This window comes from Augochlora pura, chromosome 8 (assembly GCF_028453695.1).
Source record: "Augochlora pura isolate Apur16 chromosome 8, APUR_v2.2.1, whole genome shotgun sequence".
Taxonomy (NCBI): Eukaryota; Metazoa; Arthropoda; class Insecta; order Hymenoptera; family Halictidae; genus Augochlora; species Augochlora pura.
This window is the reverse complement of record NC_135779.1, coordinates 4,124,563-4,139,638: the sequence shown is the minus strand read 5'-3', so window position 1 is coordinate 4,139,638 and position 15,076 is coordinate 4,124,563. Positions and strand designations below refer to the sequence as shown.

Below are 15,076 nucleotides of genomic sequence, written 5' to 3'. Positions count from 1 at the left end.
TGTGCAAATTTCATGCTCTCTTGCTCACTCACTGCTTTCCCTCTTTTTCTTTGACTGTAAGGCAGCACTGTCTCACCAGTAAATCGTCAATCAATCAGAGCAAAGAAAATTTCTTTATTGACCCTTGCAATACTGTATATAAAATGCATAAGATAGATTTATTCTACATCGCTATGTATAGTTCAATTTATCGTGGTATTACTACGTAATATTTTGATGTTTGTGAAGTTATATAATTGTGTATCGGCCTTTACGATTGAAAACCGCCACGGAGTGTGCCATCTTGTAGCATTGCCATTGTCAATATAAAAATTAGTTGGTTGGGAACGGAATTTGGTCTTTCGCTATTATTTTCGCCAAAGAGGATTAAATCCTCTTTGAAGTGTATATTTATATAGAATCTGCGCGAATAACCTATTATCAGGTTAGAACGATACAGGATGGATTCCATTCCCAGAACTCATGAAGGTTTGTTTGTTGTGGACCATAATTTTTGGTAGTGAATGTCGCTACCACACGTTGTTTTCAGTCATTTCTTATGGCAATATATACTCGTAGAGTATGTTTCACAGTTGGATAATAGTTGACATAATTGTAGATTAATGCTTGCAATCGAAATATTGAATTATCAAGTTTGATTAACTGTGCTATTGGTTTTACTAAACACATTAATACCTTATAGATATCGAAGCGCAAATAAGAGAAATACAATCGAAAAAGAAAGAAATACAGAATGCAACGGCAGAGAAAGAACAAGTAGGTCTAGGAAAGACTGGTTTTTATGATCAAGATATCTATGATGGAAGCAATAACAAGTATGAAGGCTATGTTACATCAATTGCAGCCAATGATGAAATCGAGGTAATTTTACTTTTTTTAACATTCATTTAGATGAAAGTATTATAAGACCTATCATAGAGATAATGATTATTGTTTAAAATTATTTTTGTGATATAATTTTTTATTTATTAAGGATGAGGATTATGAACCAACTACATTCAGTACGAATAAGAGACCAGGCTATAATGCTCCAGCTGCATTACTCAATGATGTTGCACAGGTAAGATATTGTAAAAAAATTAGAAGGTTATATTAAACTCAATGAATAATATTTATTTCTCAGAGTGAAAAGGATTATGATCCATTTGCGGATAGACGACGACCCACCATAGCAGATAGAGAGGATGAATATAGACAAAAAAGACGAAGAATGATTATATCGCCAGAACGTGTTGATCCATTTGCAGAAGGTTGGTATTTTTTTTCCTCTTAAGTTACTCCTTCTAAAAATCAAACAGGTAATTAGATACTAAGTGTGTTTGCATATCATTATCTTTGTTAACATTTTGGAGCAATGTAATGCACCTTGATAGTTATGATCATAAATTCGCATACAACAGAGCATAATATCAGAAAAGATTTGATTAAAATTACCAAACGTTGTATGTGATTATATATTGATTATATTGCATCAAAATATATGCACAATGAAGCTTACATCACTTCAGTTTATAAGCAAACAAACTCATACCATTCATAATAGATACACTGAGGTGTACTGAAAAGAAGTCAACTTAAGTTAATATAATTAAAATAAATTGTATTTATGTGTGAAAACTGTGCTTTCTTAGATTATATACAACTCAAGAACAATATAATATATTAAGAGTTAATTAAGTTGGCTTTTTTCTATATTAGGTCATAACACAGTATATGTGATTAAAAGCGAAGTATTACATAGAAATTTCACTAGTACCATGACAATATAATTTACTTTTCCATAATATGTTATTATTTCTCATTTAATCCTTATTCCATAAAATTAAAAATTCGTCAAAAAAATATCATGGGCATCTAGAAATAGTATTTAATTTTATTTGTTCACTGAGATTCCATTTTCTTTAGTCTCCCTTGTAAGTTATTAAAATACTGTAAAGATTTTATTTGAAATTATTAATAATATATTTCAACTCATACATCATGCATTATACCTTTGACATCATTTGAATGTTTTTGTAACATCAAAGTCTTTCTACACTGATTCACATAAAATTGTATGTTACTTAAGTAAGCTAGTGTATATATTAAATGAAAATATTAAATATGTTAATGCTACAGCAAATGCAACTTACTTCTAATTAAAGAAGTGTTTTAATAAACAATTTACATTATATACGTCACTCGACACTATGACTTTAAATATTTAATTAACTAGTACATTATATATTGCTGTAGTATTGTTAGAAATAATAACTGAGGATTAATTCAAATACAAAATTGCAATACTTTGTTAGCTTCGATTTTAAACAGGTTGTATGGTTTCTAATGAAATATTTGTCATATGATTAATGCTTTAAAAAGTTGCTTCAAATATTGCCTCGGTTATTAGTAGTTAATTAGGTATAAGATTTCTTTGTACTCAGATTGTGGAAGCAATGTGAAGTAGAAAAAACTGGCTTGAATGAAGAGAATGAATGTGATTCTTTCAAATACATACTAATGTATACATTTTTTTCCAATCTTAGTGACGGTCTGCACATTTGGAATCATCTGCTTACCGAGGATACTATGTCGAAGGTTAAGCGAGATTGAATTGTCACGGCATTACAGTCATGTCTTATAGATGATACAATGAGACTTTCCTTCACGTTGTTTTAAGTTCTCTAATATTTCATTCCATCTCTTTCATCGCAGATCCTTTACTTTTTGTTCGATTTTTTAAATTTAGATCAGCATTCTTTAAACTCTCATTGTATCATGAGATTTTTGTGAGAACGTAATTATTGAAAAATAGTATGAATGGTTGGTGTGCAAATATTATTAATAACGAGAATGAGTTGATTTTTAGATGGCTAAAGTATTTTTCGATGTGGAAGACTTGAGCAGGACAGTGCTCCCTAAGGCACCAAACTTTCACGTACGTATGCCATATGCCATCTACTGTTGCAGCTCTCTCGTACCCGTTGAATAATTAATCAGATTTCCGTACACTTACAACTAATTGTCGCAATGAAGTATTTATCGAAGTGCTTACGTTACCGTTTTATTTCATAATGTACGCAACGTGGAAATGAGAGTGAATTCAGTAGTTTACTTAGAATATACCAAAATATTCTAAGGGCATTTTAATGATAAATATTACAATAAAATGACTAGGTATGTTCAGAAGTTTTTGAAAGTTTGAGCATTTTTTCGAACAATTATCTAATAGTTGCGCTTTGCGTGACTTCTGGTTCTTGATTACAGGTGGCAAGACTCCAGACATCGGTTCTAGAACCTACACAGAAATTATGCGAGAACAGTTACTCAAAGGAGAAGAAACAGAGGTATATTTAATGAAACCTTTAATTAACTTATCTTATTTGAAGCGTAATGAATACAAATATTTGTAACACCGTTTTTACATTTGTTTTCAGTTAAGAAAGAAACTAGCAGAAAAAGCTAAAGAGGGAACTCTAAAAGCTAACGGTGAACCAAAACCGGCACCGAAAAAAAGAGGTCGTTGGGATCAAACGGATGATGCTCCAACGCCTAAAAAGCCAAGTGGTACTACTGCAACACCAACATCATGGGATAACGCTGATGTAAGTAATCAAATAATATTAATGGTAGTTATACACTCGAATGGTTGATTGAATTGTTTGTTCTCGATATCAGGTAACACCAGCTGCTATCAGGTGGGACGAAACACCCGGTCATGGTAAAGGAGGAGAAACTCCTGGTGCAACACCAGGTGTAAGCACAAGAATGTGGGATGCTACTCCGGGACATGCAACGCCTGGTGCAGCTACTCCTGGCAGAGAAACCCCTTCTCATGAGAAAACTGTTTCAAGCCGAAGGAATCGTTGGGATGAAACCCCAAAAACTGAACGCGGTAGGTCTACATCTTCATTACCTTTTAAAATCTATTGAAATTCTTGCGAGTGATATTATATTATGAATTATAGAGACACCTGGGCACAGTAGTGGGTGGGCCGAGACGCCTAGAACTGATCGTGTTGCAGGAGATTTAATTCAAGAAACTCCAACACCATCTGCTAGTAAACGTAGAAGTCGATGGGACGAGACACCTTCAAACCAAACACCTGGATCCATGACACCACAAACTCCTGCAACCCCGCTAACTACGCCCCATCAAACATCTATTTTAACACCCAGCGGAGTAACACCGACAGGACCTAAAGCTATGGGTCTTGCTACTCCCACACCTGGACATTTAATGTCAATGACACCGGAACAGCTTCAAGCATATCGTTGGGAAAGAGAAATTGATGAGAGAAATAGACCTCTTTCCGACGATGAATTGGATGCTCTATTTCCACCTGGCTACAAAGTTCTTCAGCCACCGGCAGGATATATTCCGATTCGTACACCAGCAAGGAAGCTCACCGCTACACCGACCCCGATTGCCGGTACTCCGCAAGGTTTCTTTATTCAAACCGAGGACAAAACCGCCAAATTTGTAGACAATCAGCCGAAAGGTAATTTACCTTTCATGAAGCCAGAAGATGCACAATACTTCGATAAATTGTTAGTTGACGTTGATGAAGAAACACTCAGCCCTGAAGAGCAGAAGGAAAGAAAGATTATGAAGCTTCTTTTAAAAATTAAAAATGGTACACCGCCGATGAGAAAAGCGGCTCTCAGACAGATCACTGACAAAGCCAGAGAATTTGGCGCTGGTCCATTATTTAATCAAATACTTCCTCTACTTATGTCACCGACATTGGAGGATCAAGAGCGACATCTTCTCGTAAAGGTCATTGACCGTATTTTGTATAAACTGGATGACTTGGTCAGACCTTACGTACACAAAGTAAGTATCGAAAGTTCTAAGCACTATTTTAGTTAAAGTTTAATCCAGATCGAAATGTTCGGATACGTTATAGTATGATATTTGAAAACGTAAAATTTGTGTTTCAGATACTGGTTGTTATTGAACCTCTGCTAATTGATGAAGATTACTATGCTCGTGTAGAAGGTAGAGAAATTATATCCAATCTGGCGAAAGCAGCTGGATTGGCGACGATGATCTCCACAATGAGACCGGATATTGATAATATTGATGAATATGTGCGTAACACAACAGCAAGAGCTTTCGCTGTTGTAGCTTCAGCATTAGGGATTCCTTCGTTGTTACCATTCCTTAAAGCTGTGTGTCGTAGCAAAAAATCATGGCAAGCTCGTCACACAGGAATCAAGATAGTTCAACAAATTGCAATTCTTATGGGGTGTGCAATACTGCCGCATTTAAAGAGTTTGGTCGAAATTATAGAACACGGTAAATTGACAATCTTTAGACTAATTTTAAACATTTTTCTGATCGCAGACTTATCATTTTATAAATTTGTGCTTTTGTAGGCTTGGTTGATGAACAACAAAAAGTCCGTACTATCACTGCTTTGGCAATTGCTGCCTTGGCAGAAGCAGCTACACCTTACGGTATCGAAAGCTTTGACTCTGTTTTGAAACCACTCTGGAAAGGTATTCGTACGCATAGAGGCAAAGGTTTGGCTGCGTTTTTGAAAGCTATTGGATATTTGATTCCTCTTATGGATGCCGAATACGCCAATTACTATACTCGTGAAGTAATGTTGATTCTTATTCGCGAGTTTCAGTCACCTGACGAAGAAATGAAGAAGATCGTTTTAAAAGTAAGCGACATTATTCGAATCACATTAACCCAATTCGTTTGTTGTTATATTAATTTCATTAATTCAACAGGTAGTAAAACAATGTTGCGGAACAGATGGTGTCGAAGCTCAGTACATCAAGGATGAAATTCTACCACATTTTTTTAAGCACTTTTGGAATCATCGTATGGCACTGGACCGCAGAAATTACCGACAAGTATGAATTTTTCATCTAAGCGAGTAAGTGACCAAAATGGTTGAAGATACTAAATTGTAAATTTTACTTTGTAGCTTGTGGATACGACCGTAGAAATCGCGAACAAAGTTGGCGCGTCAGAAATCATAAATCGTGTAGTGGATGATTTAAAAGATGAAAATGAACAATACAGAAAGATGGTTATGGAGACCATTGAGAAAATAATGGGTAATTTAGGAGCTGCTGATGTCGACTCTCGTTTGGAAGAACAGCTCATAGACGGTATATTATATGCGTTCCAGGAGCAGACAACGGAGGTTTGTAATCGCTATTTCAATAGCAAATGTAACAACTAAATTCATGTGCTTGACGTAATGATTCTATCTAATTACAGGACGTTGTTATGCTTAACGGATTCGGTACTATTGTTAACACGCTAGGAAAAAGGGTGAAAGCGTATCTACCACAGATATGTGGTACAATATTGTGGAGGTTGAATAACAAATCAGCTAAAGTAAGACAACAAGCTGCAGACTTAATTTCGCGCATTGCCGTCGTTATGAAAACGTGTCAAGAGGTAAAAATATATTTTATTTTGCAATTAATTTTCTTCCAATAAAAATTAATATTATATTTTAATTTCCCTTACAGGAAAAACTGATGGGTCATTTAGGCGTTGTTCTTTATGAATACTTAGGAGAAGAATATCCTGAAGTACTGGGTAGTATTTTAGGCGCGTTAAAAGCTATCGTTAATGTTATCGGAATGACAAAAATGACGCCACCAATTAAAGACTTATTACCACGACTTACCCCCATTTTGAAGAACAGACACGAAAAGGTTGATATCCTATATAAAATCAACGATGCATTCCATATGTATAACAACGTTACTTATTCTAATACTATATTTAATTTTTTAGGTACAAGAAAATTGTATCGATCTTGTAGGAAGAATTGCAGACAGAGGACCCGAATACGTATCTGCTAGGGAATGGATGAGAATATGTTTCGAACTTTTGGAATTACTGAAAGCACACAAAAAAGCAATTAGAAGAGCTACAGTGAACACTTTTGGTTACATTGCAAAGGCGATAGGGTAATTACATAACTTTTTAAAGACGTTTCACGTTGGAAAAATATTTTGGATTTATACATTTTTTATTTATAGCCCCCACGACGTATTAGCAACTCTATTGAATAATTTGAAAGTACAAGAACGTCAAAATCGTGTTTGTACTACTGTAGCTATAGCTATTGTCGCTGAAACTTGTAGTCCATTCACGGTACTTCCTGCACTGATGAATGAGTACAGAGTACCAGAATTGAATGTACAGAATGGCGTTCTGAAATCTTTATCATTTTTATTTGAATATATTGGAGAAATGGGGAAGGATTACATTTATGCTGTTAGTCCATTGTTAGAAGATGCATTGATGGACAGGTAAAATATGTATAATAGAAGAGAATATCATATTCCTTATGAAAAATTGTGATCAATTACCTTCCCGTTATTGTCATTACAGAGATTTAGTACACAGACAAACAGCTTGCGCTGCAATTAAACACATGGCATTGGGCGTTTATGGATTCGGATGCGAAGACGCGTTAATACATTTACTGAATCATGTATGGCCCAATGTTTTTGAAACTTCTCCACATTTGGTGCAGGCATTTATGGATGCTGTAGATGGTTTGCGTGTCGCTCTTGGGCCAATTAAAATATTACAATATACTCTACAGGTACGTAATGCATTGAATTAATGCAACGAATTGTGTCGAATATTAAGTAAATGTATATTTCATTGCAGGGACTATTCCATCCGGCAAGAAAAGTACGCGATGTTTATTGGAAAATTTATAATTCTCTTTATATAGGTGGACAGGACGCTCTTGTGGCTGGTTACCCTCGAATTATGAATGATCCAAAGAATCAGTATATTAGATATGAATTGGATTACGTTTTGTAATAATTTAAGTACATGTAAAAGATGTGTATCATACATTTATATAATCTTCACAAGAAATTAGCATAATTCGCTTATTATGTTTACAAGAACTAGATAAATAGACGTATGTCACGTGACACATAAGGGAGACACTACAGTGGATCTTTAAAAGTATTTATTTCTTGGACTTTAATGAAGTTACACGTCAGTGTCTATAAGGAATGAATTCTAATTACAGATTTGTTTGAGGAGAAATGTGTGTCAGTCCTTATATGAATAAACTGTTTCGTATCATAAACGGTAGAGAAGTGATTTCGCTTCATTAATTAATATAACGTGTCTATTTAGGTAATCCCCTAACTACTACTTTTTATTGTAACAAAAAAGATATGTATCAAGTAATAATACATCGATTGAATGTGTTTTCAAATATTTTATTTAAAACATAAATATTAAACAACTAAACGAGACTAGACGGCAATACATATATATATATGTATATGTATATATATATATATTTTCCAAAAATTGATTTTTTTAATCGCTTAAGACAGAGTTCAATATTTAATAGCGCATATTGTGTAAAACGTCCACGGACTGAACTTATGCATGTATATTACAATGGTTAAGTATTATTGGAGAATACAGTCATATTTGTTTTATATAATTATATATCTCAATCTTCTATTAAACATTAATATACTTACATTCATCGCAATAATTAATTGTATAAAAATTGTATGTGAAATGTCTGTATCTCCAAATACACTTTATTTCAAAAATCTGGCATGAAGCACATATGCGTAAATATAGAAACGTATTTGCATCACTGTACTTAGAACGTTTCTCAATTATGTATGAATTCAATACAATTCCTTCGATTTCGGTCCTGATAAGTGAATGATATTACCATTTACACATGCATTCAAACGAAAAGTAGATAGTTTCAACCAAGTATAATTTTCAGCTTAAGCTCTTGATACTATTCAGAATATTTTAATTATACGCAGAGGCCATTTACCTAATAGCACTTTCTATAACGTATACATACATATCCTTAAAATATTATAATAAAAAATATGTCCGTTACATGTGTAATGAACATAAATTGAGTTTTCTACGTGAAACCAGTAGAAAGGCTAACTACTAAAGTTACACGGTAATATATACTTGAAATAAACTGTTTGTATATTTGTAACAAAATATTCTATAAACAAATGATTTGACGATATTAAAGATAATGATAAACAAATGCCATATTTAAATAGAACAAAGCATGTATATAACATTCAATATCTCTTCACGAGGGTAATATTTTGTCTGAGCAGCCATGTCAGTGCAACAAAAATGAAAAATGCTAACTATTTTTCTGTAATTTATCTTGTAATGCTAATACATATCATTTTCATACAAATGATACATTACAAAAAGAAACTTTGGTATAAGAAGTACATAAAATTGTTAATTAGTATATTATGCCATTAACTGCTATTAAAACGTAAAGAGTTAGTTGATTATAGAATCACATTGATACAATATGTACATTTTGTAAAAATGATAATCAAGCTAAGTACTTTTTATTACTGCATGAGTTTGTAAGAGCAATTTATATACTATGATGATAGAACATTCCTGTCGCATGTTTCCAGAATTTTAAGGTTCAAAGCCTTAGTTTTTGAAAATAATATTTGGTCTTGAACTGTACAGCATAATGAAATGATTATGTATTTTCAATTTTGGTATTAGCACCAGTCACAATCTCGAAAAATGATACTCAACCGTAATAAGATTTTTTAATGAAACCTTTCGATGTAACGTTAATTAACTTATGAAGGCTACATGTGATTCCATAAAACATCATTCACGCTTTCAAAAATTCTTTCACCGAGTTCAGAAGAAAAGAATTAGAAACGTATTATATTAGAATATTAAGTATTTGTTACTCCTTACACCAGATAAATGAATAAGTAACTTAAATTTACATATACAATAGATTCAAAGGAAAAGGAAACGAAATTGATAAATATCACAAGCACGCGTAATCGGGATTTACAATTCTCAAGGAGAATTACGTACATCTCACATCATTCTTGTCGCTACCTTCTTTGTACACAGGCTATATGGAAATATATCTCCTTTTATCTCTCGTTGTAGTGTGATCAAATTTACAATAGAACATTGCATTTTGTATTTTCAGTAACTTTGGTAAATGACTATAGAATGTGAAGGCTGTCAGTCATTTCTACAACTAATAAAATCTTTTCATGCTAAAAAGTTTTTTTTAATATTTCAAAATCGTAATAGGCTATTTTCATTGCGAGATATACATAATAAACATTTTGACAAAATCAGTGTACATAATTTACCAGCGACAGCACTGAAAATAGCACTTATTTAATCAAACATTTCTCTTTCTTCTCAAATCCTATTGCATCTTATATCCATTAAGAAAATGAAAATAACAATGCTACTAATGTCTGAATACTTTATAACATCGTAATCTATAAAAAAATACATTCTAGGTTGTATACAGATCTGCTCAAAAGCTTGGGACTACTAATAATACTTAAGGTATGTAATTCCCCAATGACCTCAGTCATATGTTTAAGAAGAAATCATCAGGAAATGCTAAAAACCCATCCATCATTATATAAAATGTTGACACATAGATAGACTGAAATTGATGTTATCTAGAAAATCTGTAAAGTCGACGGATCTGTAACTCTGAAGAAACATTTATCTTCAAGTAAGGCATCGCTAACATCGAAAAATCAAAGCAGACAAGCATCTGCATTATTATAAACTTTTTATTCATCGAATATTTTTACCAGTAATACTTAAGGTATACGAAAAAAATAGTAGATAGTATAAACCTAATATTCCGTATTTTTTGTTAGTATTGCTATAACCCTTTTATAAGATATATCTATTAGATATGGAAGATATATTCTCACGAATTTAAACGGAATCCGGAACTTTTGAGGGTCTGTATACGTTGAATGGTATTTATTTACACAACGTAAAAGAGAATAGTCGAAAAACGTGTATGTTTCTTGTTTGATATCATGTTTACGACTAAGCAAATGTAATAGACGCTCGAGTATCATTCTGGAATGCGAAATGAAACGCACACGAGTATAATTTGATATAAAATCTGTTCAACACATTGCATCGATATTGAAATCAATTTTCAATCAAAAGGGTGCAACAATTGCCGCTGCTTCACCCCTGCTTGTAGGTAATGAAGCACACTCGTGCCATTTATTTGAGTGCGGATCATAACATTCCACGGTAGATATTGTGATTTGAGTTCGATAAAAATTGATTTCATGAGATTGATCACCTCCTATAACATACAATCGACCATCAGCAGCTGCAACTGCCGGATATGATCTTCCTACGCTCATAGGCGCCACGATACTCCATTTATTCTAAAACAAATATGAACATTTTTTTTCTGCTAATAAACATAACTTATGCATTAGTTAGAGGTAAAGTTACCTCGTCGAAAGAATATCGTTCAACGGATAGCAAAACCTGTTGATTTCTGTTAATACCACCGACAACGTAAATGTATCCGTCCAGTATAGTGATTCCCATTTGCGAACGTGGTGTGAGCATTGGAGCCAAGTTTCTCCATTCTTTGGTCACTGGATTGTAACTCATTACATCTTGTCGATGTCTGCTACTATGTGTACAACCGCCCACTATATAGATTAATCCTAATCCAGAGATTAATCAGTTAATATGATAATTAAATAAAGAACTGGCTTTGTATTAAATTATTCTACCTTCATAAGCAACAACTCCCATACTAAATCTAGGTGCTGGAAGTTGTCCATGTAATGTCCAAGTGTTGGTTTTTGGATCATATATTTCTATGGATCCACCGATATCAGTACCAATCCAACCACCAAATGCATATAAGTTATTATCCAAGGCACATAGACCGAATTCACACCTGGGTTCCACCATACAGGCGATCTTCTTAGTCCAAACGTTATCACATGGATCATAACGTTCGCAATTGGCAATGATACAGGATTCAAACTCACCACCAACCACGTATACTTTACCATCCAATAACGCTACACCCGGTAGGATTCGTCCGATATTCATTGGAGCTACTTCACTCCATTTCCTATGAAAATAATCATACTTAGAAATTGAAGGAATCAGTAGTGATATTTAATTGACACTACTTTCAATTGTTATAATTAATTAAAAGTTCGTGAACTTCGAAAACAATAATACCCCGTGAATATATCAAATTTCTCAATCGTTGGATAAGTATTTTCAGTAGCTTTTCCCCAACTATACGCTGTGTGCTCTCTTCGTGAGCCGCCGATCACTAAAATATTTTTTTTAGCGCAAACCCTAGGCTGTGCATGAAGAGGCACAAGACATCCTTGATTCGACGCTAAATCTTTCTGTATTGATCTTAATGCGACGATCAGACTCGCATCTTTACACTCCGATATGACGCGTTCCAATCTTGCTAATGAACACAGTCGTAAACGTATGTGACTTAATATTTCAAAGACATAACATCTTCGCATTGATATATTATGAATAATCCAATTGTATGCTGCCTGGAAGACCTATGATCCATAACAGATAGTTAAACTATTAGTTTTTGTATTCATAGTAATTAGTACTACTGACTTTATTTGTATTTTTAATACACACCTGAAACTCAGTATCAATATGAATATAATCGCTACTGAGTAAACGAACGAGACGTTCTTTCGGCAGATCCAAAAATTCTTCCTCCTGTGATACTTGAGGAAAATTGACTTCTATAAATTGTAGGGCAGTCTTCAAGAGATCTAATCTGTTATGTGCTTCAGCAAATCTGTTCAACAGAAGATTTTGTGAACATTTCAACAGTTATGATTCATTCTTGCTAAACTCACCTATAAATCCCAAGAGCATTCGAAGGGTGGAGTTGTTGGCTTAAATATGTAATGCAACCCATTACCACTTCATCTATCTCTAACATATCAGCAGCTGCAAATAATTCTAAAACATTGTCTTGAGTAACATCAACATTGCCAGTGTAAATAAAATCCACCAGGATGGAAAGAATATTAGCAGACACTGAATGAATCTCTACTAGCTCCTGTTGCTCTTCCACAAGGCCACCAGTAAACATGGCATTGAAATATGGGCTTCCAGCAGCCAAAACTGATCTATGAGCCCTAATGATGCTACTACCAGCAACCAAACCCACATCACTGAATTGGTTCTTTTGTCTTTGGGCATTTAAGTTCCGTAATACCTTTGGAGCATACTGCCCTACTGCATAAACAATGTTGGAGACATCAGATGTCTGTTTTACTACTTGTGTTGCAAAACCCATTGTGTTACAATTATGTCCATTCTTCATTGGTGGCACTGCACCATCCGCCATGAAACCATCAAGTTGTCCTTTATCTCCAGTCCCTGATGTATAGAAAACAACAAATAACTTCTAACAGGAAATGGTAATGTAAAAATTTAATGTACTTATTTTTTTAAATATAATTGACTATATTATTATAAACAACAGTCTAATACTTCAAGTGACTATCTTTACTAATAAGAATAGAAAGAAATCATTTAAGATTTATAAAAGTAGATCTATATAAAACAATAAACGTATGGGAAAACATTCTAAAAGAAAACAGTACTATTGTTATGATTTAAATACTAATATTTCTCCTATATTATGACATGATGCTTCAAAATGTGTAGTAACTATACAATTCAACTGTAATCAAATATTTGTATTACTATGACGTTACCATTCCACTTTTTTATTATTTTAAAAAGAGAAATTCCTAATATTTTTTAATTCCCATATGATTCCACGAATAATGAAGTATTAAATAAAATACACTGCATTAAACAAAAAACTAAGTTTGGGTATACTTTTCCAGTAGTGTTTGTAATAACTGCATTACATGAAAGATGAGTTGATTAATTAAACGTTGAAATCCAGAATACTTACGACATATACGAGAAAGCACCTTGTAGACGCCGTGAAAGGATTTAGTGTTATTCTTCCCCTTTAAACGCATCACTACCACCGCATTTTCACGTGTTTTGTTATTGCCTAACACCGTTTTTCATTTAGTTTGTCGTTTTACCAAGTCTGTCAATTAGTCACTAATTTAGTAATGAGAAATCTGACATATGTCAAATAACCTGTTTGGTGTATGAAAGTAGCTACAAGAGAATTGCTAATAAATGTTAAGTATCCTCGTACCACACCTACAGTATAGTTCGCAGCTTTCGTTTTATAAGTGCGTGCTGTTAACGATTCACCAGAGTCAACGTAGAATCGCGTGTTCCACTCGCTCCTTAAAAAGAAAAGTGGAATCCTTTCGTGTTTTTATATATATTTTAATTAAAGCTTTCTATTCACTCACTCCACTCGTGTTCGATTTTGGTAATTCAATTATGAGTTCATTGCCTTGCAGTCCTACCAACAAAATATGTACATCTCTCAATAAATTATGTTATCAAAGATGTTGACCAACTTACTAAAAACTAATAAACTATTGAATATCGAAACTCGTATGACCTGTGACAGAGATGAGCATGAGTACATTTGAATAGACTACATACATTCTCATCTCTGCTTGTGTAGAGTCAGATAGGGTAGTGAAGCAAGTTACTGTAGGGTTGCTATTTTGCTATACCTTAAGTTTGTCTTCGGACATAATTAACTTTTTATTTATCGAATAAGATATATTATTTTTGTTTATTTGTTACTAAAACAGTTAGACGTTTTTTATCTAGACCACTCAGTCGCAGTAACGTGTCAACAATCAATGACATCAAGAATGAAATAATACAAGAATAGGTCCTACTCCGCATACTTTTCGTTCTCCTTAAGCTGGCTCACACATCCCTACCATTTTTCTGTGTATCCGGCTTCGCTCAAGTACTGTAGAAGGAGAACGAGATACGATAGAGAAAAACAGAACGATATCCATCAGATTCTGTATGGTTGTGTACATGGATAAAAAACCTAGATTGTCCTTCTTTATGCTCTCTTGCTTATTCCCTGTTCTTTCTCTTTTTCTTTGACTATGAGCATTGTGTCACCAGTAAATCGTCAACCAATCAAAGCAGAGAAAATTTCTGTTTTAATCCTTGCCAACGGATTGAACTGCGGCCTGAAGATATGCATTACGGTATCTCTTGTCCTAAAACGTATCACGTCGCGAATGGGTAGACGATAAGGAGCCTTTACATACATATCAACTTTACAGTCATTAGCGAGAAATCTCTGTATAAATATACATATGG

The 15,076-nt window shown here is 33.7% G+C and overlaps 2 protein-coding genes across 3 annotated transcripts; one reads left to right on the top strand and one right to left on the bottom strand.

Annotated features, from left to right (window-relative positions):
* The first annotated feature begins 231 nt into the window (after positions 1 to 231).
* Positions 232 to 8,075, top strand: Sf3b1 (splicing factor 3B subunit 1). Of its 2 annotated transcripts, XM_078188337.1 has the most exons (18): positions 232 to 468; positions 683 to 861; positions 974 to 1,060; positions 1,124 to 1,250; positions 3,247 to 3,326; positions 3,417 to 3,584; positions 3,658 to 3,874; positions 3,948 to 4,816; positions 4,924 to 5,281; positions 5,362 to 5,654; positions 5,725 to 5,850; positions 5,925 to 6,146; positions 6,224 to 6,406; positions 6,481 to 6,669; positions 6,752 to 6,927; positions 7,000 to 7,272; positions 7,355 to 7,571; positions 7,640 to 8,075. In XM_078188337.1, exons 1-18 carry the CDS (start codon positions 441 to 443, stop codon positions 7,796 to 7,798), a joined length of 3,951 nt encoding a protein of 1,316 aa, XP_078044463.1. In that variant the 5' UTR covers positions 232 to 440; the 3' UTR covers positions 7,799 to 8,075. The 2 variants fall into 2 exon arrangements, with proteins under 2 accessions (XP_078044463.1, XP_078044464.1); XM_078188338.1 differs by lacking the exons at positions 232 to 468; positions 683 to 861; positions 974 to 1,060; positions 1,124 to 1,250 and adding an exon at positions 1,279 to 2,917.
* Positions 8,076 to 9,581: 1,506 nt separating this feature from the next.
* LOC144473970 (actin-binding protein IPP) lies at positions 9,582 to 14,218 on the bottom strand. Its single transcript, XM_078188339.1, has 7 exons — positions 13,770 to 14,218; positions 12,694 to 13,222; positions 12,467 to 12,632; positions 12,032 to 12,378; positions 11,569 to 11,918; positions 11,279 to 11,499; positions 9,582 to 11,208 (listed from the first exon to the last, which is right to left on the bottom strand). Exons 1-7 carry the CDS (start codon positions 13,837 to 13,839, stop codon positions 10,972 to 10,974), a joined length of 1,920 nt encoding a protein of 639 aa, XP_078044465.1. The 5' UTR covers positions 13,840 to 14,218; the 3' UTR covers positions 9,582 to 10,971.
* Positions 14,219 to 15,076: the final 858 nt, after the last annotated feature.

Excerpts from the sequence above, each read along its gene's own strand:
- Sf3b1 (XM_078188337.1), top strand. The coding sequence starts at position 441 with ATGGATTCCATTCCCAGAACTCATGAAG. Across the intron at positions 1,061-1,123 it reads TACTCAATGATGTTGCACAG|AGTGAAAAGGATTATGATCC; the intron begins GTAAGATATTGT and ends TTTATTTCTCAG. Across the intron at positions 6,928-6,999 it reads TACATTGCAAAGGCGATAGG|CCCCCACGACGTATTAGCAA; the intron begins GTAATTACATAA and ends TTTTATTTATAG.
- LOC144473970 (XM_078188339.1), bottom strand. The coding sequence starts at position 13,839 with ATGCGTTTAAAGGGGAAGAATAACACTAAATCCTTTCACGGCGTCTAC. Across the intron at positions 11,919-12,031 it reads AAATTTGATATATTCACGGG|GAAATGGAGTGAAGTAGCTC; the intron begins GTATTATTGTTT and ends TTATTTTCATAG. Across the intron at positions 11,500-11,568 it reads GGGAGTTGTTGCTTATGAAG|GATTAATCTATATAGTGGGC; the intron begins GTAGAATAATTT and ends TCTCTGGATTAG.